At 41.1% G+C, this 26,911-nt stretch overlaps 2 protein-coding genes across 2 annotated transcripts; both read left to right on the forward strand.

Annotated features, from left to right (window-relative positions):
* Positions 1-5,521: 5,521 nt before the first annotated feature.
* LOC104958747 (meiotic recombination protein SPO11-like) lies at positions 5,522-14,090 on the forward strand. The gene is made up of 6 exons (XM_010786536.1): positions 5,522-5,600; positions 6,475-6,588; positions 7,315-7,403; positions 7,736-7,802; positions 7,896-8,004; positions 13,920-14,090. Exons 3-6 carry the CDS (start codon positions 7,340-7,342, stop codon positions 14,088-14,090), a joined length of 411 nt encoding a protein of 136 aa, XP_010784838.1. The 5' UTR covers positions 5,522-5,600; positions 6,475-6,588; positions 7,315-7,339.
* A 263-nt stretch (positions 14,091-14,353) lies between these two features.
* tnnc1a (troponin C type 1a (slow)) lies at positions 14,354-18,310 on the forward strand. Its single transcript, XM_010786509.1, has 6 exons — positions 14,354-14,465; positions 15,771-15,801; positions 16,014-16,160; positions 16,842-16,956; positions 17,397-17,533; positions 17,666-18,310. Exons 1-6 carry the CDS (start codon positions 14,442-14,444, stop codon positions 17,695-17,697), a joined length of 486 nt encoding a protein of 161 aa, XP_010784811.1. The 5' UTR covers positions 14,354-14,441; the 3' UTR covers positions 17,698-18,310.
* Positions 18,311-26,911: the final 8,601 nt, after the last annotated feature.

Here is a 26,911-nt window from a genome sequence, read left to right on the forward strand (position 1 = left end):
TGGTGCAGGAAGTTTGTGACAAAGGCAGCGGTGCACAGACACAAAGCAGACTGCGAAGGTGGGGTGCAGATGTTTGGCAGCTGCTTCATCCCTCCATCGGCCCCCCCTGGCCCCAGCACCTCTTAAACACCAAACTTTAATGGAACGCTCTTGACCCTCTTGTGCGCTCGCTGATACAGGCCGGGGGATTTCAGATGCACCAGGAACCAATGCTTTATCTAGACAGACCTCCTAAAACCTGTTCACTACCCAGAGTGGAGTTTTAAAGGCTCTGCAGTTAAGATGTTTTAGGGCTATAGCTTGCCAGGTGATTTTTATGGCAATAAAATTGGACTTCAATGGCACAGCACGAGATGCTGCCAGACGGCTTAAGCTATGATTGCAAACAGAGGAAGGGAGGAAAGGAGGCAGAGCGTGTCTTGGGGTCTTCTACACTTAGCTCACCTTCCTGCCCATTTAATGTGGTCGTTCTTGTCTACAAAAAGCATTTCACTTATCTTTTTCCAATGACAATTCAACATGGCTTAAAGCCTGAAAGCATACACAGCCTGCCACTACTCATTCTGTATATATAATCCACTATTTGCTTTTAAATGGCCTTTCAGTAGTAGCCTGTAACATATAAACATTTCTATCCGGTGCCTCAGATAGAATCAGCTAATGGCCGCAGGTGTTTACATTACAGCAGTTTCCAACAGGGGACTTGAAAGGGTCTTGGTTTCAGTTATAACTATACATCTTCCTGTCTCTCTCACTTTCTTTCCCCTCTATCATTGTCTTACACTTATTCTCTTGCCCTCTCACCCTCGCTGTAAGGTTGGCGAGGTCAAACCCCCCGGTTTTCCTCCAACAACCCCCAGCCCTTTGCTCAGTCTGTGCCCAGAGAGGGGCTGACAATTCTGGGTAGGATAATAGGAACAGACCCCCCTTTGTTTGGGCCTCCATGGGCCCGATGACAGTCGCAGTAAACAGTGGGCACAGGCTGAGGCCAGGCTGGGTGAGCTGCACTGAGGGGCCTTTGACAAGGAGAACTAAAGCAGAAAAGCAGAACAAATAGTGTTTGAACCTCCGTCAATGACACATACTAAGAAAAAACTGGCAAAAGAATAAAAACATTTTTCTAAATGTATTTCACACTTTTGTCTGAGATGCTAACAACCAATTCCCTATTAAGACATCAAGAGTAGCAAACTGTTACATTTAAAATGATCACGTAGTCAATATTTCACAATACTACCTGCCTTCATGGCTATTGAAGAAAAGTGGATGCATTTTTGCCAGGAGAGCCAGTATGAATCACTCGAGGGCAGAACAGTGGTGAGCTGTTGAACAACCATGACTATGAAGTCTTATTATTTTAGGGCTTACGAAGGTGAGCTCATAAATATCTTTATTTCTCATATTTATGGTCAGTTGCATCTTCCTGTTCTCTATTTAGGCAGTTATCAATCTCAAATTGCATCTAGCTCAAAATCAGTCTCTGGGCATAAGGCATTTTGAGTGCACACACTCTTCCTACTATGATCTTAGACAATCTGCACAAATACACACCTCCCCACTCCAACAGGTTGGAGCATGATACTAAGCTCCAAAGAAGACCACACAGTAATGCAGTGAAACATGGAAACTCTTTAAAACCCTACAAGAACACAAGAAAACACTTTTCCTCCTCACATTATACTTCTCCCTCTTTCTCTTCCTTTTTATCTATGGTAACAGTTGCCTTTCCCATATGTCTGCTTATCTCTTTTTAGGAGCTCAAAAGCATGCGGTCAGATTAATATTTATTTCATGCGTTGCCTCAAGAGAGCAGCAGGCAGCAGTCCTTTGAAGACCTGTGCATGCGGGGAGGCGGATGAAGTTTGGTGGAGGGGGGTCTGACCGAGCAGACGATACAGTAAAACTTCTTTCAATGTAAACTGACCCTCAAATAAGGCAAGTGTGGGGTCGGGGTGCAAGGACTAGAGAGGGTGGAGGCACATTTTTTCCTTTCCCGGTCTGCCTGTCCTGTCCGCCCTTTTCTACGTTTTTGGCGTAACCCCACTGCGTGCACTGCACAAACCATCGGCCTGTTAAAACAGCCAAACCAGGTGGAGCTGAGCTATTGCAAATGTTCCCTTCTGGTGTCTCACACTTCCAGGGGCCTCATGAACATATGAGACACAGCTGTGAGACAGGCAGAAGAAAAAGAGGGGGTTGGTATATGAAACAGCTTCAAAATAGTTCACTTGGTAAAACCAACTTAGGGTTTGGGTTAAAAGGAATTTTTAACATTCTGGATTCAGTATCGAATTATTGAATCCTAGTGCATTCCTCTTATAAAAACTATTACGTTTTGCATTATTCAAATGAAACTCCACTTCATGTCTAGGACCTAAACGTTTGGCCATTTAGACTATTTATTAAGCTAAAAGACTCATTTCCATGCAGGTTAAAAACTATTTGAAATATAATATTGGCTAAGCTTTTGTATAATAAGCACATTACAAATATTTAACAGAATGTTAACTGGTGCAAATCCGTACCTCATTTTTAATATCTGCATATTATTTGAAAGATTCAGTTTCATTACAGCATCACATGTCCAAAAAGCATTCAGAGACTCTATGAGGAACACATGATGATTGTATTTGAAAATCCTGCACATTGCAATCCTCCTTCCCATCGTCACTCAGTACCTACTTTCGCCTGTATCCGGCATATCCTGTCACTACTGCTTCTGTCTGCAGCCAGATATGGTGCAGGGGAACACCAGAGTAGCTCGGGTCTGATTCATAGCTCTCAGCAGTCCAGCCAGACCCATCAGTTATAGCTGGTGTCCCTGAGATACCGTTTTAGCAAAGCTTTCCAAAATGCCTGGCTTAGTAGAGCTTATCCATTGCAGGATGTTATCACTCAGGCACTCTGTCACTTGTGTCATCGGCACAGAGTCCGGGCTTGACGCTGAGCTGGTGTCTTCACCTAGCTAGCCACATACTTATCAGCATCCATTACTGAGGTGTGAGGGCCTGATAAAGGTCTCCTCAGGTCCATGCAGCTCACGGCAGAGGTCCTATTGAGATTGTTGTCTCTGTAGAGAGAGGCCCTGCCCCTTTGACTCTTGCTCTCATCACTCTGTAAGGCTGTGTTAGTCTGTCAATCAGAGGGGACCCTGGGTGCTCAGTCAGCTCCTCTTTAGGGGATGCTGTTCTGAGGAGCCATTAGAGAGGAGGCGGCATAGCCAGACTAGTTCAGGCCAAAAGCTGATGAGAAACAGAGGAGCAGCAGAGCCTGAGGTAGAAAGAAAGTGTGGGGGGGGGGGCAAAGGAGCAGGAGGTGGATGTGCTAAACTATGTGGATTGTGAAGGGAGGGCAGCTCTGTTTTCTATTTGTGAGGATTAGGTTGACAGATCTGTATTTAGTTTCTTTGGGCCTCTAGCTGCGGCTAATCCCCCTCACCTGCAGCGAGTGCCCCCACTTTCTTTCCTGTGACCCTGCAGCCCCTTACTTCCCCCATGTGTCCCCCCTCCTGCCCAGTACAAACACTCATCCCAAGACATGCACATGACTCGTTGCACTCTGTCTCCTCAGGTTAGGGCCTCACACTCGACACAAATCTCTCCCGGGCCAAAAGAACAGCAGGGGTCTCAGCCTTTCTAGAACAGAAGAAAAAAGGACCCTTACAACCTGTGGTCTTCCACATGTTAAGATTTTTTCAGCTTGGGTGAGGGGTTGTCCATCATCACCTAGAGATAGCAATTACTCTGAAATTAAGAGCCATTACTACGGAAGCAGCTTGTCAAAGCCACTCAGGGGAAAGGGGGACCTTTGGTAAAGCTGCACATTAGGAAATATTCAGGGTCAGGTCAGGGGCACAGACCTCTTTTCTTTAGATCCCGGCTCCCACACACTCTGATCAGGCCTTCACACTGTGAGAGAAAGACCGCAGTGCCTCCGCAAACACACACAGCGTGCCTGCCAGCAATTGTTGAAGGTGGGGACTGTGTGTGACCTAATAGTTTTAGAATCTAAGCACATTTCTCTGTTTTTACAATACCGTGACATGACTGCAACATGATGCAAAAAAAGAGAATGAAACAGATTTTGAAAGGTCGTGGAAAAATATATATGTGGGATTTTCTCAAGGCTTAATATTCAGTAATGCAATTTTAATGTTTGGAGCTTAAAAGAGCCATACTTACTCAATAAGTGTCTGATTCATGAACTGCTGAACTGCCTTAAAACAGAGTAAGCAACATGTATAGCCCTAAAACACATGTTGGCCAGCATTATCATTACACACAACCAGGATCAAAATGATATCTAGAAATCACTTCCACATGGCTGACAGATACAATATATATTAGGATTCTCTTGGACTCTAACCACAGTCAATTATCCCCGACCCACCCTACTGGAAACCACCACCCACACAAACAGAAACACATACAGTAGACAAAATGTTGGACAAGTAGCAGCACGCTCACATAAAGGGTCTCATTACTGAGTGTTACAGAGGGGGCTAATGGCGATTTTACTTAACACCACCAGGCCTAGTACCTAGTACCTTACACCAATGGGGTGCTAACTGGCCCACACACTACATTCCTGGATGTTATTGATGGACAAAGCTTGGAAATGTGCAAGGACCTTTCGCTTGAAAACGAAGACTGGTAGCTGCTTGCCGACTTTTCCAGGCAATGGGCCTGTAAGGACATCAGTAATTGTGACAGAGTTAGTGGTATTTTATTAAAGACTAGAACAACAACAACAAAAACAACATCTAAGTGGCAACACAAGTTAATCATGCTAATCAGTAGTTGTGTGATGGAAATAATGACCATGTACTCTTATTTACCAGGTGGAAGTACCTGCAGCTACACAGAGCAACAGAGCTTCATCAACCTTTATATATATATATATACACACAGTCTATAGACTATTTGGGATCAACACAAGTGCAGTCAGAGCCCTACTGACCTACCAAGTGCATTAGAAAATAAATTACAAAAGAGAAAATATGATTTAATGTATCCTTAATTATGGAGTTGCCGCTACAAACTAAAGACACATGGCTGATTGGAAATACTTGAATGTTTAAAAAAAAAAAGATAAGTGTACAAACAACTACTTTAACTGCTTTATATAACTTACGAGGTGCACACACTTCGGGCTAATATGTACACAACGATTTCCCCAATTGAACCCCATTCAGTAACAGTTAATATAAAGTACATTAGAAAAGAATGCTTTGAATATATTCTTACCGTGCAAAATGTAATATGGCGAAACTGGAGTTATCCTAATTGTTATTTAGTTTCTTGGGTCCATGTTACATCCATGGTCCATATTCAAAACAAACAATTTTTCAAGGTGAATACTTCCGGATTTAAATTCAGCCAATCAGCCAGCTTCCCAAATCGCGCGAGGTGTCCGCAAAACCCTTACGCGGGAACGTCCTGGCTTTTATTAAATTAATTTACAGTCGGATGTCAGTGATAATTCAAAATGGGATCCCGTTGTGCCGAGTTATTTTCAGAAATTGACAAGCTCCGTGCTGAACTGCTAAAGAAAGTCGAAGTCATAACAGACTGCCAGCGTGTCGAAAAAGAAATTAGCCCGTAAGTTAGCATTATATCAAATTGGTTTAGCTAGTTTCTATGTTGGTTCCCAGTGTGGTGTAGCAGGTGCTATAGTGGTTCTCCATCAGCAATGCAACGGTCTGGTATCTGGTATTTTAATTTCTTAATTATAATGTACCTTGGTAAATGATTGATTAGTTTGTCAAAGTGCAATTTAGCTAAAGTTAGATTTTACTATGCACTGTAATTACGTCACCACACTGATGACAGCTGGTTAGCTAATTTATATCTATGTCCCTCACTATCTAGTTATGTCTTACGAACATGTGTAGAGTAAGATTTGGTTGATTTGACAGTCTTAAGACATAATTAATTCGCCCGAATAATCTTTATTTGGAACATAACAGGTATCTTACACAGCAAGGAGTAGTGGAAAGTAACTACATTACACTAAAGTAACAATTAACCACTTAAGACTTACTTAAGTGGTTACATTTTGAGGGATTTTGCCTGAGTATTTCCACTTTCTTATACTCCAGTACAATTCAGACGCAATTTTTGTTGTTTTCAATCCACTTTTTATTACATATTTTGTTATAAGATAAGACTTACACAGGGGAAAATTCAAAATCTTCACAGAAGTAGGCTATATAATGTTTTCAACAGTACTGTAATATACTGCAGTCTTTATCACGTTTATATCTCAAATATAAGACTTGTTGACAATATTACAAATGAATGTACAGGGCAATATTGTAAGACCCTTGACCTATCAGGCACTTCCTTAATGTTCAATACTCTCCAACATATATAGATATTGTTGGTGGATCTGAAGTATTATTTGAAAAAATTCAGATCCCCTTTGTTAGGTTTTTGCCAGCCTATATTCAAAGCACTGTATCTTCTTTTCCAGCGGGGAAATATTGAACCGCATTGAAAACGTTATCCTTGGAATAGTGACAAGTCTTTCCAGAGATGAGGCCCCTGTCCTGGCACTGCCCGACAGATCCAACTGGGACAACACCAGGTAACTTTATTTGAACACGCTGGAGCAATAGCATGAAGAGCCCACCCTGAACACTGCAGTCATTTGAAACACCGAGTTTGTGGAGATCCGTTTAATCCATCTGACCTTTTAAAGATAAACACAAACAGTCGTGTTGTGTAAATAAATACATAAACATTTACCTACATAGGTTTTGTAGGTCAGGCCACACAAGATGATCACATTAGTGTTTAATCCAACACGGCTCTCTATTTGCATTAAGGGTGAAGTTAGGAATCTTAATAACCAGGTGGCAGGAAAAAAGTAACTTTCAACTGTGGTTCAGAGAGATTGAAGTTAAAATAACTTCCTGCTGCATAGAAGATGACAGAATGATAGGTATTTTAAATCACTGTCTTACACACACCCACACAAACTCAAATATACAAAGCGCTTTAATGCGACTAGTCTGCAGAGACCTTACGCTCACAACAAAGAAGACTGTCTGGTCTTGTTTGGATCAAACCTTGCCACAGCTTGAAGCACACTATGGCTCAGCCCTTTCAAATGTGAGAATCCCACAGACTGAGCACCAAAGGTTTCACACAGGAATCAGGACTCAGGTAGCCCTGAGGCTGTGGGGAATTTCAGATGGCTTACATGTGGGGGGCTGATTTTCAAAGCTAAAAAGCAAATGATGGCTTCCTTTCTTTACTACCCTTCCACTTAAATTTCAATCTGTTTTTCTTTCATTACTTCCCACTTAAGTTTTGACAGTTCCATCGGGCTTCAAATGAATTTAGGAAGTTCTGTCACCACCGTTAGGAGCGACTGTCCGGTGTCTGTGGATAAATTTGGTAAGAAGATACTCGCACCTCTGCTGTTATCTTTCTGCTCATGACAACCGAAATTCCTTTCAGTCAAAAAAAGTTGTACTGTACTTCATGTGGCTTTCATTTCTATTCATTGTGAACACATGCACGAACTGCACATACGGCACTAAAAGTCTGACTTAGTTTAGGGTAACAAATTGGAAGAGACAGTATATGTTGAAAAAGGCTTTTAGGGATCAGTTTACCACATGGATATCCTAATTAGGAACAGCATTTTCCTCCAGTACTTTTTAAAGATGTGATAACTGGATCAAGTATTCATAATAACTGATTTGTTTTATTTTTCCTGTTCAAAGCACAAATCATGAAGATTTTCATGGTCATCTACAAACTTGTGCAGAGCAACTCCTATGCAACCAAAAGGTATTTGTCATCAGTTCACACTTTTCTTGCTAAGAGGTTTTGTTTTGCTGGGTTACTCCTCAGTTTGAAGATGAACATTTTTGTATTCCACAGAGACATCTATTACAACGATACACAGCTGTTTGGTTCACAGAGAAATGTTGATATGATTGTGGATGATATCTCCTGCATGCTAAAGGTTCCTCGCAGATCTCTACATGTGGTAAGTGTGTATGTCCATGTTAATGTGTTGTGTGTGTTTGCATGGTCAAATATACCCACCGAGTGATACAGAACATGTTGGATATGCATTGTTATTATGAGTCCAGAGGCCTGTACTACGAAGCAGGATTTTCGCTTAGCGAGCTAACTTCAGGGAAAACTCTGGGTTTCCGGTCCTACGACGCTGATTCTCTTTTTAGCGAGCTAGATCTCCATGGTAACTTATGCTGTGCGGCTAACCTGCCCCGGAGCAGGTTAGGTTGCAGGCTATGAGATCAACTCAGTGAAAGCACCGCCTGCTGACCAATCAGAGCTCAGTGTGCGGAGTTTAAAGCGATCAATTCACAGGAGAAAGGAAATACAGTTTAAATTGCCGTTGCAGGAAAGACGGCCGGCAAAAATCACCGACTGTGAACGTGAACATGAGTAGAATATCACCTCCCATCTTCAGAGCAATCTGACTATTATAACATTATTGTTAAAGGTAGGGTGGGTAAGAATGGAGAAACCAGCTCTAATGCGCCAGAATTTGAAAGTAGACAACCAAAAAAAATAGGCCCCTTCCTTCAGACTTCCTTATAGAGCCCCTCCTCCTACACACACGAACGCGCATAATGTATCATATATTTCCATATCTGCGTCAACTTCTCGAGCCGTACCTGGCCGTGTAACGCTTTTCCACTGCAGGACCTAGCACGGCTTAGTACGGTATGGTTAGGCCAGGCTCACTTTATGCTGCGTTTCCATTACAGTTTAGGAACTGGGGTAGTAACTATAGTAACGCAGTGTAGGTGGGGTGATCGGCTGTTCGGCAGCGTTTTTATACGTTTATTGCCATTGAACACAACTTTTGATCAGAAAACAGACGTATTTACCATTTTGGCTACGTAAAGTGGAGTTGTGTGTTGTCTTTGCTGGCTTTCGCTGCCGCGAGTTTTGGTCGCTCAGTGATGATACTTATACCATTGGAATCTGTGGTTCATCAGGAATCTGTGGTTCATCAGGTTAATTATACCTTTTATACATTTAAGTGAAGCTTAGTAACATGTGATGGTAGCTAGTTAGTGCTCTTACCTGTGTGCCTCCACAACCAGACTGTATTAAAACTCTTAAGTACCAGTTCTGTCTACTTTAAACAATTAAAAAGACAACATCTGAAATAACAATCTTCATTGTAGGTGACTCTTCTTCTTTTAAATTAAACTTGATTAAATTGAGATATTGAAATACAGTAATAGTATTGTTTATTTTAAAAACTGAGCCACTATTTACTACTATCCATATTTGTTATTGTCTAAAGCAGGGGTTCTCAACCTTTTTACACCAAGTGCCACCTGAGAAAATAGTAGCTCTCCGAGTACCACCAATGTTAAGATACAGTCTATGCACAGTTCAGGCAGGATTCGGAGGCAAATGTATTCATAATAACATTATTTATTGTCAGCCACAGCTACATGTACAAAGGTCTGTCTGTCTGTCTGTCTCTCCCTGTCCTATACCAAAGTTAGAAGTTAGGCCTCCTGCAACAACCTACATTGTAACAGAAAATGTCCTATTGGGAATCCAGTTCCACAATGCAGGAGGCCTAACTTCTAACTTTGGTATAGGACAGGGAGAGACAGACANGTGTGTGGTTTTGTGAATTGTGTTTCGTGTTCTGAGAAACTGAGCAATTAAAAAAAAAATGTGTGTTAGCAATCGAGAAAAACTGAAATACACATAGATGCACCATTCAATGATTCTTTTCATAAAAAGGATTATTTACAATATTGATGTTGCCATTTAATTGCATATATTTTATAACTGTTGAAAAAGGTTTTGGTGGTAATTGTGACCCAGTTTCTCTCAATATACTTTTAAAAGAGCAAACTTTTTAAACGCAGCAATGCCAAAGTTATACCGCTGTTCATTTTACTCAGGAATGTCTGAAACATTGTCAGAAACCCTGAGGGCCTGCAGACTCCATTTCAGAGAGCTGCTATTTGAAGGGAAGAGGAGAAGGCAAGGACGCTGACAAATCCCAAATATGTGTGTGTGTGTGTGTGTGTGTGTGTGTGTGTGTGTGTGTGTGTGTGTGTGTGTGTGTGTGTGTGTGTGTGTGTGTGTGTGTGTGTGTGTGTGTGTGTGTGTGTGTGTGTGTGTGTGTGTGTGTGTGTGTGTGTGTGTGTGTGTTAGTTGTTGCGTGTGTGTGTGTGTCTGCTGGCAGGGAAAATATTTACCAAGACAGGCAATTCTTGTCAAAGCTTTTATTAATAAAGTGATTGCATAAAATGATTGTACTTGCTCTGTTCCTTTAAAATAAAAAATATTATTTTGGCAATTTATTTTCCATCAAATACATTTTTGATTATCAGGTTTTCGGATATTTACATCTTCTGGTTTACTTTTGTTTCTTTGTTTGTGGTTTTGTGCATGTACATATGTGCTTTTGTAGTGCAGTGATGCTCTGAACTGACTGCTACTGCTATGTGCTTTGTTTATGAATATATTATTTGCATTTGGTTTTTACCTTAATCAGAAATCAATACTGTTTTATCTCATCAGACCAGTGACACCAGGATGATATTTGTATTTGTATGTTTTGGCATTAAGAATGTGACATTTTGCAGACATGTCGAAAATACAGTATTGGCTGCGGAGTCCCAATGGAAGGAAACCTTACAGAATGTTTTCCAATTTCACAAAACATTTCCATTTTTTCCAACATTGTGTTCGATGATGAATCTCAGACAGAATCTTGACTGCTCCTTTTGCTGCCACATAGAAGAGACACATTTTCCATCTTGCTTGAAGGCAACTTCTTCTGCCATAAATCTTTTCTGGGTGTCTCCTACACTATTATAAAGGTTGGAGGGCCAGGGGGGGACTCGGGTTCGGGTGGAAATGGTGGTCCAGTGGACTGGAAAACTCTGGCCCCTGGCAGAGAGTCACTGCGTGGCTCTATTGGCGCTGGAGCTAATGTGGCCACTGGCTCATTAGATCTCTGATGTAAGGAACACTGCGTAACACCAAGCGCCTCAGCGCAAAGAGTTTCAGAAAGAAACCACTGAGCGCAGTGAAGCAAAGTCAAGAATACCCTGTCCCTCTTCAATTTGGGTTGAGGGTTGTCGCTTATCAGAGATTGGGCTTCTCTGATGGAGCCCTCACTGGACCGGCAGAGATGCGTTCATGGAGAAAAAACACTGTGTAGCATTCAGTCACATGCAGATCATTCACAGCCTGCCTCAACAGGAGCTGCTGACAGGTTGGTCATCAATGAAAGGAGGAAGAGAGTGGAGAAGAGATTGAGAAAGGGAAGAAGAAAGGCGTAGAGAAAGCACGGGAGGAAAGAATAGAGAGAAAGAAAGGCTGACAGGCTCTGCTCCCCTCCTCCCTTTGGCAATCAAGGAGGTGAGGACGCAGAGCGATGGAGGAGGAGAGAGAGAAGGACCTACGTATGCTTCAAGCCCAGCAGCACGTCAACTCAATCCTTATATCACAGGAGAATTGAAATTGACATGATGTATGCTGTGTATAGTAGTAGATCTTCACCAATTTAGTCCAGCTGATTCAGTACTGCTAGCAGGAGATGTTAGCCTCAAGCATTTGACATATATAACATCTATAATGTTGTGTGCAGGAAACGATTTTGGTTGATGGGAATTCAGCTTTTCAGTTAACAAGCCAGTCAGATAACTATTATCATGCTGAGTAGAATTCATAAACACAAAGTTCATGCTTGTGTAACTTCAAAACCTTTCACATAACCTGGTTGGATGCACGTACGAAATAAATGAAAGCAGTTTATTCCAGTATCAAGCCTAATAAATGAAATGTAATCACTTGGACTTGTGGATTTAGTATATTTGCATGAATGGTTCTGAAGCACAAATAGCTTTTGTTAACCTAATAGTGACCCCCATATATGCATGCACATTTTATGTGAGCACGTATGCGATTAAGGGAACAGAAATATAATACAGTCACTCTGAGGACAAAATGTGGTGGCAGGAAGGCTGAGGGAGGTGGAGGGGGAAATAGCCCCGCTCATCTCCTCTCATTTTCTGCCCGCTTCTACCCAGCAGAGTTTCTATGGCAACCCCTCAAAAAGCGGTGTGCGGTGAATTGTGGATTTGAGATGCGCTGTCTGATTGCGCTGTGTGGAGGAGATGGCTGGCTCTTTCGTCAGCCTTCCTCTGTAAGAGGAAATTGGTGGAGAGCTCCAAGGAAACAGCACTCAATATGCTTTCTCTGGTGTGTGTGCCAGTTTTTGGTACTCCAGTGTGTGTGTGGCTGAGTGAATGTGTGTGCACGAGTGCATGTGTGTGCACGCTCATGGAAGCTTTACATTAGAATATAGTGCCCCCTGCAGAGCTGCTCATCACTCCTGGCACCCACCAGACGGCACTCAGTTCTCCAAACCGATGCGTCTGGCTGACCATGTAGACTCGGCAGTATGCTTTGGGTTTCAGCTGATGGAGCCGGTGCCATTGATGACGGTTAATTTCTGCTTTGAAATCCAACAGCAAAGTACACAATCCTGTACACAGTGCTGGATGTTTTCATTGCACAAATTGTGACGAAAGACTTTGAAAACACACATCGAAAACTAGTACAAAATCTAATTTTGCCTCTTGCCCCCCCTCGCATCCCCTCTGCACCTCACCACCGGTCTATTTCCATGGAGGCTCCACCTTTGCATGTGACTGATGTGAGGTCTTTGTCAGGAGATCTGTGTATTTGTAAGAGAAGGACATGTATGTTGTTCAGTGTGAGTGCTCTCTCTGAGTAGCTGTATGATGCTTGTAAGCTGTGCCAGTCCCCATTAGCATCCCATTATAAACCAGCATGATCACTCGTCACTAAGACTGCCTGCCACAGCATGCGTTGTGTGTGTGAGTATGTGTGTGTGTGTGTGTGTGTGTGTGTGTGTGTGTGTGTGTGTGTGTGTGTGTGTGTGTGTGTGTGTGTGTGTGTGTGTGTGTGTATCCCTCATGCATGTGTGCCTGTGTGCTTAAGTGAGTTTTTTTGTGAGAGCACGTGCGTGAACGTGTGTGATTCACACAGTCAAGTGATTGAGATGGCCTTGTTTCAAAAGAACATGAAAAAAAAAATGCTGCAAAGTCTTGCACTGTGTACAATTCAATTTGAATGTGTCTGCAAGTGTTTGGTTTTTCTGACCCAGATTTCTCACCTACCCCACTGTTGATAAATTGGATATCCTGAGGCAGCCTTGCGCAACAATTTAATTTACTCGATATATAGTGAACAGCACCCTCTGCTGACTGAATCTGTGTTGCACACGAAGGCTAAGATTGAAAAACCCTCATGAATCATGTAGAGTGGGAATTACCTGAGTTGTCTTTTTCATAGGCGAAATCTAATGTGCATGATTTCAGGAACATTGGATGTAAATAAACGCAGGTATATATTCTGGTTTGAAATGTATGTTAAAGGTATGTTTGGTTTCGCTTGCTCTGGGTTCTCTGTGTTCGAGATAGCTTGTAAGTGAAAGAATATGAATATGTTTCATCATTTTGGTACATCTCATATTTGTGTCTTTCTCTACAGCAAACAACATGAGAATACTCAATGAGCTGCAGAAAAGGTGATTTGTCCCACCTTATATTCCAATTTCACAGCAGACATTTCAACATGTCATATTAATAAAGCCACAGGTGTAACTATGACAATAACAACGGCTGCAATTCATGTAGGTGTGTCATGATTAAGGCCCCAGTGTTGTGCAGTGTCACGGCTTACTAGGAGCCTTACATGGAATGGAACCATCATCAAAATCACCCCAATGCTTTTCCTACTATGACGAGCCAAAATGTCCGCCATGAAAAAAGTCTATATTACACATACACACGTGCACATACCTTTCTGAGCCACATTTATTACACACTCACACCTTCCTCTGCTCTGACTCCACAGTTCTGCCCTCCTTCTCTCTGCTCCCTTCATGGCCTGCTGGCTGAAGGCTGCGTGTCTCCCATCCTGGCCTTCAGCCTCTCACCTCCTCCACCACCCCCTGCCCTACAGACACATACCCACGCACACACACACAAACCTCCTGAGCCCTCTGCGTCTCTGGCCCAGGTCTAGAGGAATGTTGAGTGTCTCTATAGCCCCCTCTCTGGAGATTAGGCTTCACCATGCCCCCCTCAATTCATTCCATTCCAAAGTATGCCCCCTAAGAGCTGCCGCATTTTTATCTGAGCCCGGTGATTGTGACAGATTGGCCAAAATGACACACATACACAAACACACATTTGTGGACACATGCCGAGGTACAAACAGAGGGAAGGCTGGTCCGCCTGGGGAGGGACCAGACAGCGCCAGACTCTGGCTATAAAACCCTCCCAGGATGGGGCCAGTGTCCTGCCCTGAGCTGGACAGTACCTCCTTCCTCTGTGCCAGGACGCCGTCAGGACAGGCAGCAGTCGAGCCTCCATCATGAACGACATCTACAAGGCAGCGGTACGTCTTCCCACAACTCGTACATATGCTCAAGTGTGCACTTGGCTCCGATGAAGTGATTTTAGTTTGTTGGACGCTCAACAAAAATCTGTTTGTGTACTAAATCTGGTATGAGGGTGATGTTGTTTTGGATAACAAACCATAATCCCTGTCATTTATTATTAGTTTGTGACACACGCTCAGTGATTTATAATGTTAAGACTGGACTTTTTCCTATTTAAGAGGTCGTTATATCGGATATTGGGGCACTTGTTAGTTTGTCGTATAACAAAGTCCAGCATCAGTTGGTTTATCTGACATCTGACATTACTTAAATGGTTGACAAATCCCTGTTGATGCGGCATGCGCAGCACAACGCGTCCATCACCAGCTGAGGTCAAAAAAGCCTTTGACACCATATACGTCTCTAGATGTTCTCCTACTTCAGCCCTATCAGAGTTGATAGGAGCCACTCAGGAGGTCACTGACAGGACAGGACCCCGCTCTACTTTGTGCTGCTTCATTCATGACTTCAAATGGAGCAGTCCCACTTCACATGGCTAATTTTGGCCAGTTGCTCATACATCCCTGGTTCTGTGGTGCCAGAGAAGGGCTTCAGGTTTAGATAAACCCCCCACGGCTGAATTCCAGCATTATCTATGAGCCCGAAGCTGTGTGGCTGTCTCTGTCCTCCTCCGCCACCATGGTCCACCGGCTGTCCCGTCCACTCACATCCCAAATGAGCAGTGCATCTGAGACAGTGAAAACCCACACAGGAATGTACATTAGTGTTTGTTTAGATGACTCTTAATACATCAATACCAGAGGAGTGTGTGCGGCTGTGTGTGTGTGTGAGTTAGTGCGTATGCATGTGTTTGTGTTTAATTTATTGTGGACGACAGACAATAACTCTTATATAAGCAGCTGTCTCCCTCTCTCATTCGTGGTAGCTTTGCCAGGATTACTTTTCCATTGTTGGGCCAGATCCACAGCTATGCTAATTTAAAGCGCTGTGTATTGTGTCCTTATCGGTGGTTCCTGATCCTGTCTGTTTATTTTTACCTCCTCCTCTAACTGGCTCTCATACATGATGTATAGGTTCTGTGTTTTGTCAAGGATGGCCCAGCGTGTGGGAATGTTACCTTTGTTGATAGAAAAGTTATCAGAACAGATAAGGAGAAGATATCTTAACTCATTTCCGTAATGCATTTTTTTCTATGGCTTTTTTGAGCATTAGAAATATAATATGATGTAAGATAAATGCCCACTAACGGCAATAATCAGGTAACTAAAGCATTAACTATTTAAACGTTTGACTTGTTGCAGGTTGAGCAGCTGACAGACGAACAGAAAAATGGTGCGTAAATTACAAATTCTTAAAAGTGTTCACATGTATTCAGTCTCTGTTTTTATTTCAGAAACTCGTGTTTTTTTTCTCTGTATATGATTTTAATCATCTATACATTTTGTACAACACTAAACGCTAGTCACAAAGTGTGGCTCACCCTATCCAGGACCATAACATATGTATTAGTGTATTAGTTAATTTCCTGTGTGCTGCTGTTACAGAGTTCAAAGCCGCCTTCGACATCTTCGTGCAAGATGCAGAGGACGGTTGCATCAGCACTAAGGAGCTAGGGAAGGTGATGAGGATGCTAGGCCAGAACCCTACACCAGAGGAGCTGCAGGAGATGATTGACGAGGTGGATGAAGATGGTAAATCAAAGCACAGCTGCGCTAAAGTACAACATACCAAATGATTGGTTGATTGTTGTTGACCTCTTCATCTCCAAGGACCAACTAGCAAGTCAATCATGGCATAATCATGTGGTGCAGACATGTGCAGTGCAACCCCTCTGAACCTAATGTCAGATGATTGTCGAGGGTCTTGCTGCAACAAGATCTGTCAGACCGAGTTAAAAGGGAATGTGTATTGGATGATGCACAAGTCATCTTTAATGTTCCATGTGTTGTGATGATCAAAGCAAAAGAATAGCATCTTAGATTTCCTTTGTAAAGCTTCAATGTGTATGTCATGTTGTAATATAGTGTAACTCAGGCCACATTAGGGGACATTTAAAAGCCTAATATGTGTTTTTGGACCATATTAACTGCAGTTATATATATATAGTACCATATCTATGTATCATATGGTGCCATATAACAAATAGTAAATAAATGTTAAGGTACAATCTTCATACTTTATATTAAAAGACCATACGATGAATGTATGAGTTGTTGAAGGTTCCAGTTCTGTGTTTTAAATATCTGTTTACTTGGTATGCTTATATATTGGGCCTCTAAGGAAAACATTGGAATTCTGGTTGTTACATGAGACAAAAGTCTACCCAGGGTGGACTTTGAGGATGTGATGGAGTGTATTTTCTGTGTGTCCAGCGAGCGGCACGGTGGACTTTGATGAGTTCCTGGTCATGATGGTGAGGTGCATGAAGGACGACAGCAAAGGGAAGTCAGAAGAAGAACTGGCAGAGCTGTTTCGCATGTTTGACAAGTGAGTTGTGTGTTTAAACACTCTTGCTAGTTTGTCCCATTAAAGAAAAAAAACGAGAGGATGCTATCATGGGGAAATCATCTTACACCAGTAAGCAAATTCTTCATGGAGTGTTTCCAGAAAAGTTGGCTCTCCATGTGCAATTATGTGTACTGACAAAATGCCAAGTTGCTCTGCATAGTACAGCATGCAGTTTTCTCTGTAATCCTTTTTGACGGCACAGAATATTTCAAACACCCACTCTATGTAAGCCAGACACCTCGTCTGAGCATCAAAGAACACACTTTTTTTCTCACACAATGATGGTTTCCAAACACTTGAATGCAAGATATGATCAGTGACATGTCACACAAATAACACTACTCCTCCACTGCCATCTGTGAAGCCTAACTTAGGTTAAGTGATGTGCATTAGTACATCTCACTGCTTTGATTGTACAGAAACGCAGATGGTTACATTGACCTGGACGAGCTGACAATGATGCTGGAATCTACAGGAGAGCCAATTACTGAGGATGACATCGAGGAGCTGATGAAGGACGGGGACAAGAACAACGACGGCAAAATCGACTACGACGGTTAGGAGTTTAAAATGTCTCATAGTAGAAGAGATAGACGCTCTCTTCTCATTCCACTAGTACATACAGAAAAACACATTTGCTTGATAAACTCATCTGCATTTTCTAACCATGTCTTCCTTAATTTGACAGAGTTCTTGGAATTCATGAAAGGAGTGGAGTAACTTATAACAAGAGAAGATCCAGAATGTTATTTTTGGATATCTCACGGTCATCTGTGGAAAACTGGAAGCTGATTTGGAAGCCGCCGATAGAACCGACGGAACGACTTTGCAAGATTCAGTCGAAAACTGTAGCTAAACGTTTATGTATTTTTCTACCATCTCTTGCATCGTTGTAAATACAGTTTGTAACTACTTTTGGTGCCCATGTATACAGAATTTGTGTAAATGTATCCAAATTACTTATATTTTCTATAGAGGCCACATACTCGAAATATCAACTTTGTGTTTGTTTCAGACTAAATCTTATCCCTGAAGTGCCAAAGCCAGTTTACAGGTCTTCTTACTGAGAGGCTGATGTTTAATTAGCTGGCCAGAAAATGTGTGTGTGCACAAAGCAGAACCTGTCCATGAGTCAACATAGTTTTACTAGACTACTCATTCTTTAACAGCAATGTACTAGATCCAGTTTGTATACTGTACATTGTGTACATTTATTTATATTTAAAATACCCTCAGGACTTCGAATCCTCCTCTCTCCCCTTTGCATATTTCTACATGATAACTTTGTGTGGAATGTGCGCTCACGTAATAAAAATCTGTATTTGTCAGAGCAGTCGTCTGTCAATTTTCCATTTTGTTTGAACAATCTTATATACATTTCTCATAATATTCGCTTTAAGAATATAGTGAAGGCTCCTGGGTAGTGTTTGGCTTGATGCCGACAATTTTGTTCTGCACTTAGGTTGGTGCTTTTCTACAATTGTTATTAAGAAGCAAACAACATTGTCATTCCTGATTTTCCTTGCTGCTCTTTGGATTTTAAAGGCCGATCACGAGCCTGCCCTGATGTTCACACAGCAAATAAACCAACAAATGAGGCGTGAAACATCACCGATGTATTACCAAAACACAAAGCGTGTGTGTAAAACAGTACTGTCTACCTTAAATATTGATTTATCAGTGCAATTTGTATTCTATAGTGGCTCTTGTCTGCGGCACGTGAACTATTCACATGGTTGCCTTATAAGTGTCTAGTTACACAGTCTATTGAGACAGAAGCTATTTATGTCTAATCATGTTAGTGCCCATGTTAGGGGATCTGGATGGACCGACACCAGTTGACAATCAGATGCCTTTGTCCATATTAAGAAGGCTATTTAACAACAAAGGGATAACAGTTCTATTGTTAAGACAGCTTTGATTCTGACACGTTAGTACATAGAAAGAATGATCAAAGAATAATTTTGTACCAACAAACTAAAGTGAATACAAATAATGATTTCATTTTCTTTTGTGTCACATTGAGAGGAATTCCTTACCATAACAACAGATTCAAGTTTATTTTTGTCACTCAGTTTATACAAATTCAATTGTGTGAAATACTTGGGAGGCTCAGTTAAGAAAGACAGCAAATAGTCATGATAAGATATATAATGTTTAAAATATAAGAAGCAAAGCGAAAATAAATACCAATGAAAAAACAAAACAATAAACAGTTCAAATAAAAGGATTACGATGAAGAAAAATTCAATTCAATACAAAAACACATTCATAACTTGCGCAATTGTCCTGTAGAAATAGATTTTGTGCTTTTCTATTATTAGTTTTGCAAAACATATTTCCTAGGTGATGTATCTGCAGTTTTAGTAGCAGAGGAGTCATGCAGTTAACGCTTTGGCCACTTGGTGTCAGCAGGAAAACACACTCTGTCTTGTCTGCTTGTTTGACTCAGAGGCTGAAGAGATTTCATAGCACAGCTACACTCTTTCTAAGGACAAATTATACTGGCATGGTAGTCTATGAAATCAATGAGAAATACAAAGTGAGGATTGACATTTCTTGTTAAATATGTTTGTGTTTGGTCAAAATAATAATTGTGAACGATCATAAATATACTATTACAGTATTTGAGAACAAAATAAAACCACTCTTTATTCTAGACTGAATGATGGGATGCTCATTTCTCCCCTTTTCCAATTGTTATTATTGAAAAGAGCCCCCATCTTTTTTTATATCGTAAACCTGGTCTTTTCTGTAGTTTCATTATGAGCAATAAGACTGTTCTGTGTGAGAAGGTGACGTCAGTGGCCTGACTGATGACAGCGACCAAAGGCCCCCCCACCTCCCTCCATCTCTCTGTGTGTGTCCCTGAGGGTCCTGTTAGCTCCATCCAGTCCTTGTGGTCTGTGTTACTGATGGGATTTTAAACCCCAATTTGCAGCCAAGCACAGCTGCTCTTCCAGAAAATTCTCAGCAGTGTAACACATATAACATCAACTGCATTTCATACAGTTATCTCACTCACGAAAAACACTTCATTTAGAACCAATTGATATGAGGTGAATAGATGTTTCAATTTTACATGTCAGTTTTTTATCTCACAGATTAGACTGCTCTGCTGCCCCAGTTATTTATAAACTGTGTGCAGCGTGGAACAGTGCATAGTGCTCTCCCTGCTATCAATGGGAGGCTGGGTAGCAGCAGAGCAGTGTGTGAATGAATCTGGGGTGTGGTGCACTAGCTGCAAGTTGGGTGGAGAATTGACGCAGTTACGTAACACAGGCCTGATGACTCATGCCTGCTGTTATTAACACACACTGCGGTTATGGGCCACCTTTGGTAATTTGGATTTCAGGATCACAAAGCCCCCCCCCCCACACGACCTGTTTCCTGATTGTGTGCAGAACTGATGCCCCTGTAACACTGACCTCTGAAAGTGCATGAGATAAAGTGGATTCACACAGGCCATAGTAAGCTACCAATGTTACGTAACTGACTTCATTCAGTTTTATTGTAGCTATGGGTGTGTGTGTGTGTGTGTGTGTGTGTGTGTGTGTGTGTGTGTGTGTGTGTGTGTGTGTGTGTGTGTGTGTGTGTGTGTGTGTGTGTGTGTGTGTGTGTGTTGGTGTGTGTGTGTGTGTGGTGTTGTGTGTGTGTGTTGTGTGTGTGTGTGTGTGCGAGAAAGAGAGAAAGAGAGAGAGAGTGTGTGTAGGGGTAAAACGGGTTATTCCATTGGCTCAAAGTGAGTCAGACGGATGTGAAGCTGTATATAGTACACACACACACACACACACACACACACACACACACACACACACACACACACACACACACAACACACACACACACACACACACACACATACAAACACACTTCTCTACTGTTTTATTGATTTATAAATCACCATTTAGATCACACAGGAGTCATGATCCAGCATGAAATTGTCCTAACATTGTTATGCCAACAGCCAACAGCGCGATGCTTTCATAACCCTTTTTCTCAAGATCAGTATGACTTATAGATGTAAAAAATCCCCAGTAGAGCGAGGAATACCCCGGACACGGTACAGAGTTGGGAAGGCGTTAACTACTCATACCATCTTTCTGCGGCCCACGCATGCAGACCTCGTTTTAAGCCAGCAGGCTTTTGGGTTTAGAGGATTCCTGTTTTTCTTGCTTCTCAACATCACATGGTGTTGGAAGTAGTCCAGTGCCAAATATCACAGTGTAATCTCTCACAATTTCTCACTCACCATTCACAATGGCATAAAAAACAACAATATATGTGCCTAAAATCTCCAGATTTATTGTTAACTACCAATCTTTTTCTAGGTTATGTGATGAGGATTAATTATATTTGATATTTTTGGTAGTCTTAAGGGCATGAGTTCATGATACCACCTAAGAATAGCATCCCCCTTTCTATTGAAAAACCAGAAAGCATTGAATTATTAGAAATAATCCTATTCTGAATAAATACATAAAGTTATTGGTTTTGGAGAGCAAACGTTTTTTTGTTGCCATAAATACACAACAAGGAAGTGGTACGCTTCAGACAAAGAGAGAGTGGAAGGACTGCAAATCAAACTTGAACAGACAGAATATTGTATCATGATGCTCCAGCCCACTTCTGATGCTGAGAACACTGAAGTACTGTTTCTGGACTGCCCCGGCAATAATGGCCCATAGAACAGCAAGACTACAAGACGCAGAATTCTCAAATTCCACAATAACTATTCATTGATTCAAATGAATAACAGCGATTGTTTGGTTTTAATGTACCACTCGAGGGTTTATCTATTTTTACCACTTTCAAAAGGGAAACATGTATGTGTGTAAAATGGTTGAAGAAGTATTTGGATGCTGAGCTTAAAAGTAGCAAAACTACAATGGAAGAATAATCCAAGTCAAAGTTACGCATTAAAGGTCATTTTAGGTTTTAAAAGTACTTTTAAGCAAGACTGTGTGGATTATTAGTTTTAATTCAACAGTATTTTCAAGTTGTAACTGGTGTAACTATTGACATATTTAGAAGTAAAAAAATGTCAACCAGTATTATGGTTAAAATATCGCCATAATCAACTTTAGGTACAGTAGTTCAGTAAATGTACTTTCTTAAATTCAATTAAAGTTACAAATCTGTAGGTTTAAAGGGAGAAATAGACCATATCTTAAACATGTTCTCCAGCAGGCTTATTTAGTGTTTATTTATTTGTTTTAGAGACTCTTGGAAATCCCTGTCCCCTGCGTCATGACATCATGATGTCGGTCACTTATGTTGTAAAAGAACAGATATGCTCTTTGGCTCAGTCAGCATTTCTGTAGTGTGAGCAACATATGGCCTTGTTTGAATGGCATACCAGACAGCAAGACAGTTCCCAGCATGGCCTCCTCTGAAGTTCCCAAGCAACAACACATGATAGACAGATGACCTTTACTTAGTGTTGGGTCTAGCAAGACACAAGGACGGTTCCCTTTCATCCACTGTGCCACAGAATAAATTGAAAACAAATATCACCTTGTTCTTGTGCTTGGTGAGCACGGGCTACTGTACATCACCGGATGGTGAAATTGGCCACGAAACTGAGAGACTTCTGGTATTAACAGATGGCTGCCTCACTCTGCCACTAGTACTCCATGTTGCTGTGCTTTACACATGACCCAGTATTTTTCTTGCCAAAACCAACACTTTTCTGCCTCATGAGAGGACATACTGTACATGTCTGTCAGAAAAGATTCATGTCTCACATGAGTAAGTTAGGAGGTTTGTGGGGGCTGTTTTCGAGAGATAGTATATCTGTAGTGTGGTTCCTGGAGAGATAAGATACTTCCTGTTAGATGTCCGGAAAGCCTAGCATGACTTGATAGATATCGTAACAGCCAACATCTGAATCATCACCGGTGACATTATTGCAAATACGATCAGTAACGCATGCATTTTGTAAATTTTGCTATAATTAGCTGTGGTCATGTTGTTAAAGTTTACTGTATGGACACACACCAAACAGTTGACCTCTGATCAAATTCTAAATGTGCCCTTCCCGTATGTGAGTGTGTGAGAGCCTGTCTCACTTTGGATCCATGTTTATTCTATTATGAATGTGGGAAAGGAAGAAGCATTGCAAATGGTTTGGATGTGATTCAAGGGTACTGAGAATCAAATGTCAATCCGCAACAACAGGAGAGGAAATCACTGGCTTGGTAATACATGCCATTCCAATACAGTTATACATAGCTCCATTGGACCATGTCTAAAGGGAATTTCTGTGTTTCAATGCAACCGTTAACTGATACTGATTTAGAAGAATTCAAAATGTCCCTGTTCAGCGTCATTGATTGTTTTCGATTCATAAAGCTCAGCAGAACATGTAAAGGCTCTTCTCTTAGAAATAAAGACAGCATGGCTCAGAGGACAGCACAGCAAACATGATGTCATCTGCTCTTCAATGACATGATGTCAGCGACAGCATTCGGAAGAATACTGAGATTAGGATTATTCTCCTTGGCTCTGAACATCTGCTGTGAACAAACAGTGCAAACCATCGGGAGTTTAAATCCCTGCTAAATACAGGGCCGTTATTCCGAAATGAGTAGCTTAACCACATGATGGCCGGGCATTCATCTGTAACTGGGTAATGGTGACCCTTTCACAAATACAGGAACTATTAGAACTGTAATTATGGACCTGCAAAACACTAATTATCTTTACTAAGACTACAAGATGAATCGGTCCTCCTCTAAAAATGACTGAGTCCTTTTATTAAACGAGGGTGAGCTGAATAAATTAACTATTCCAGTTATTGTGCATCAGAGGCAGGAGCAGCTGGGAAATTATTGTCAGTCATGCAGTATGCTAAGTATGTTCATAACCACAGCAGGTGTGAACCAGCTCTGACTGGCTTCTGCTCACACACACACACACACACACACACACACACACACACACACACACACACACACACACACACACACACACACACACACGCACACACTGAGCTAAAATCCTGTCAGTCTCAAGCACATCTGCTTCCCCAGAACTACTGCTGAGCAAGCACTGCGTTAGCCTCCGCTTCCCTTCATGGGTGATCATAACAGGACAACAATACTTCACATATGTCGCACAAAACATACTGTGACAGTAAAAAAAAAGAAGCTTGTGAATCACAGGAACACGCAGGCATCCTTTTTTTCTATATTTGGACACTAGGATTTTTTTTCTCATCAGGGACTTTTCTAACTTTAAAGTTATCTTCACAATAATTTCCCTGATTTCTACTTACGCGAGCAGGCATGATTTCCCTTCTGATTGCCTTTCGGTAACTTAGTAACGGGGAAAACAAAAGCTGTTAAGACTGCACAAGTTGCTTTTGAAGTTAGCAGCAGGACACAAAATGATTTATAATTACAGAATACGACTAAAAAGCTAGCTTAACTCTCAGGTGAGACACTCAGTTGGTGCCAAAAAGGCAGCTGCAAGGGAATCCCACACATTAAAAACTACTGCTCATCAGAGGTGGAAGAATTACTCAGATCTTGTACTAAAAGTAGAAGTACCAGAGTGTAGGAATACTCTGTTACGTTAAGTAAAAGTCCTGCAATCAACATTTTACTCAAGTAAAAGCACAAATGTATTAAAAATCTAAATGTTCTTAAAGTACCAAAAGTAAAAGTATGTATCATGCTGAATGGGGCCATTTCAGGATAATATAAGATTGTTTTGAGTAGAATAATAATAATGCATTAAAGTATTTTCAAAGCTGGTAAAGTTGGATTATGTTTTCATTACTTTGTATGCTGCTGTAAGCTTGTGAATGTTACTCCAGGTTTAAATAAAGACTTATTTAAGGATTGACTATATTTCATATCACCAATCCCAATCTGCAAAGTAACTAAATGTATTAAATAAATGTATATGGAGTAAAAGTACACGATTTACATCTGAATTGTAGTGGAGTAGAAGTATAAAGTAGCAAACAAATCAAAAGTCCCTCAAAATTGTACTCAAGCACAGTACTTGAATAAATGTACTTAGTTACTTTACACCTCTGCTGCTCATTATATATGAATACATATGTTGGAAGACTCCACGCAACAGCCATAAAAACTAGTACAAAAAGGTGTGTACATATAAATCGTTTCCAATTACGGACGATGTTAGTTAGATGCAGTTACAGATGAGTGCTCGGTGATTAATGGTTTTCACTCCCATCTTCCCCGGGCAGTGAGCTCCGATCGCTCATGCACTGCAGCCTCCCATTGGCTCTGCCTTATCGTGGGTGTCTTTTCAGACCTAATCATAGGTTTGCCCAGCAGGTATGTGGCTAGCAGGGCTCAGTCATGCTGGAAAAGCCATCACTCAACATCTTTTATGATCACTTCTGTGAGGTGTTGGTAGGCAAGTCTCTTCATGTGCGGTATTGCTGCAGTGAAAGTCTGAGATTTACGATTGAGCCTGCTACAAGTAATCTCAGCCCCCAAAGCTGAAACTAAAAGTGTTTGAGTGAACTATTTAAGTCATTAAATCCCACAGAGTAACAGTTATTGGAGCGTGAATTTATGCACATATCAACTACAGAACATTTTCCTCGCTTAGCAAGCTTGGCTGCAGCTCATGAAATCATTTCTTCAGGGAAGGGAATTCACTGCATAATTTTCCTGTCATCTGGAGAAGAACATATGAATACATCTCCCCGACAAGGTAGAAACAATACCAAAGCAATCGGGATTTCACGGAGCTGGAACAAAGCATAAATCTGACGTAACACTCAGAAGGGGAACACAAACTGTATTTCTTCCAGCAACTTTGGAAACATAGTGTAATCGTCATCATAAGGCAAAGTAATTACAACTGATTTCTGCTGCTGACAAAACGCACCTTAACCACTAACCTTATTCCCTTTATAAATTGCAGCTCCGGTGTAAAGGTCATTGATGAAATGTAACTTAGTACATGTAACCAAGTAATGAGCTTGAGTACAACATTTAGGTACTTGTATTTCACTTAAGTTTTTGCTACTTTGTACTTTTATTCCACTACATGTAGGCAAATGTTGTATTCGTTTCCTTCACTACATTTATTTTTTATCTTGAATTCCTAGCTACTTTGTATGTTAAGAATATTAATACAAAATATATATCAACTAATACATTAAGGTATATTGTTATAGGTTAGCTTACCAGCAGTCAATAAAACAATCTGAATGAACCAAGTGCAATATTGAATTGAAGACCTAATTTATTGTAAATAAAATAACAATTTCATATATATGATTATAACATGTTTCATACTGCATAACAATTACTTTCACTTTTGTCCTTTAAGTACATTTTGGTGCTTTTAATGTTGCACTCTCCCATGAGTAAGATGTTGAATGCAGGGCTTTTAATTTGTAACCAAGTATTTTTACACTGTAGTACAGCTACTTAGTACTTCTCCCACCACTGTTTAATATATAAGGGCACTTATATCATATATATATATATATATATATCAAATCATATTTAAAATCATATTTAAGACTGAAACATATGTATAACTAAGGCCTACATGCTTCAAATGGCTATCGCACAACCCTGTTATTAAATTGGATCACTCCCCAAGTTGCAGAGGAGAGCTGTCGGAAGTATCTGTGGTCGAGCACACGCTGTGTCATCTTCGTCTTCCTATAATTGCTGTTTGACTGACTGGCAGTGGGTGTGTCTGCAATGTGGTATTGACGGATCTGGCCCTGTCACTTGCCTTTGTGTCAGAAAGCCTGCAGGAGACAGGAAGCCAGGCTTCAGAGTGGACAGAAAACGGACATCTGACCACACCTAGAGCCTTGGGGCTGGACATAACTCTCTGACTTCTTAGTGCACTCTTTACTCATGCACACAAACCCTTTTTCTTTTGTTTGCTAGCCACTCTTAGTGAGAAAAAAGACAAACAGAAAGCA

The sequence above is a fragment of the Notothenia coriiceps genome, unplaced genomic scaffold (genome assembly GCF_000735185.1).
Source record: "Notothenia coriiceps isolate Sejong01 unplaced genomic scaffold, NC01 NC01_scaffold00029246, whole genome shotgun sequence".
In the NCBI taxonomy this organism is placed as follows: domain Eukaryota; kingdom Metazoa; phylum Chordata; class Actinopteri; order Perciformes; family Nototheniidae; genus Notothenia; species Notothenia coriiceps.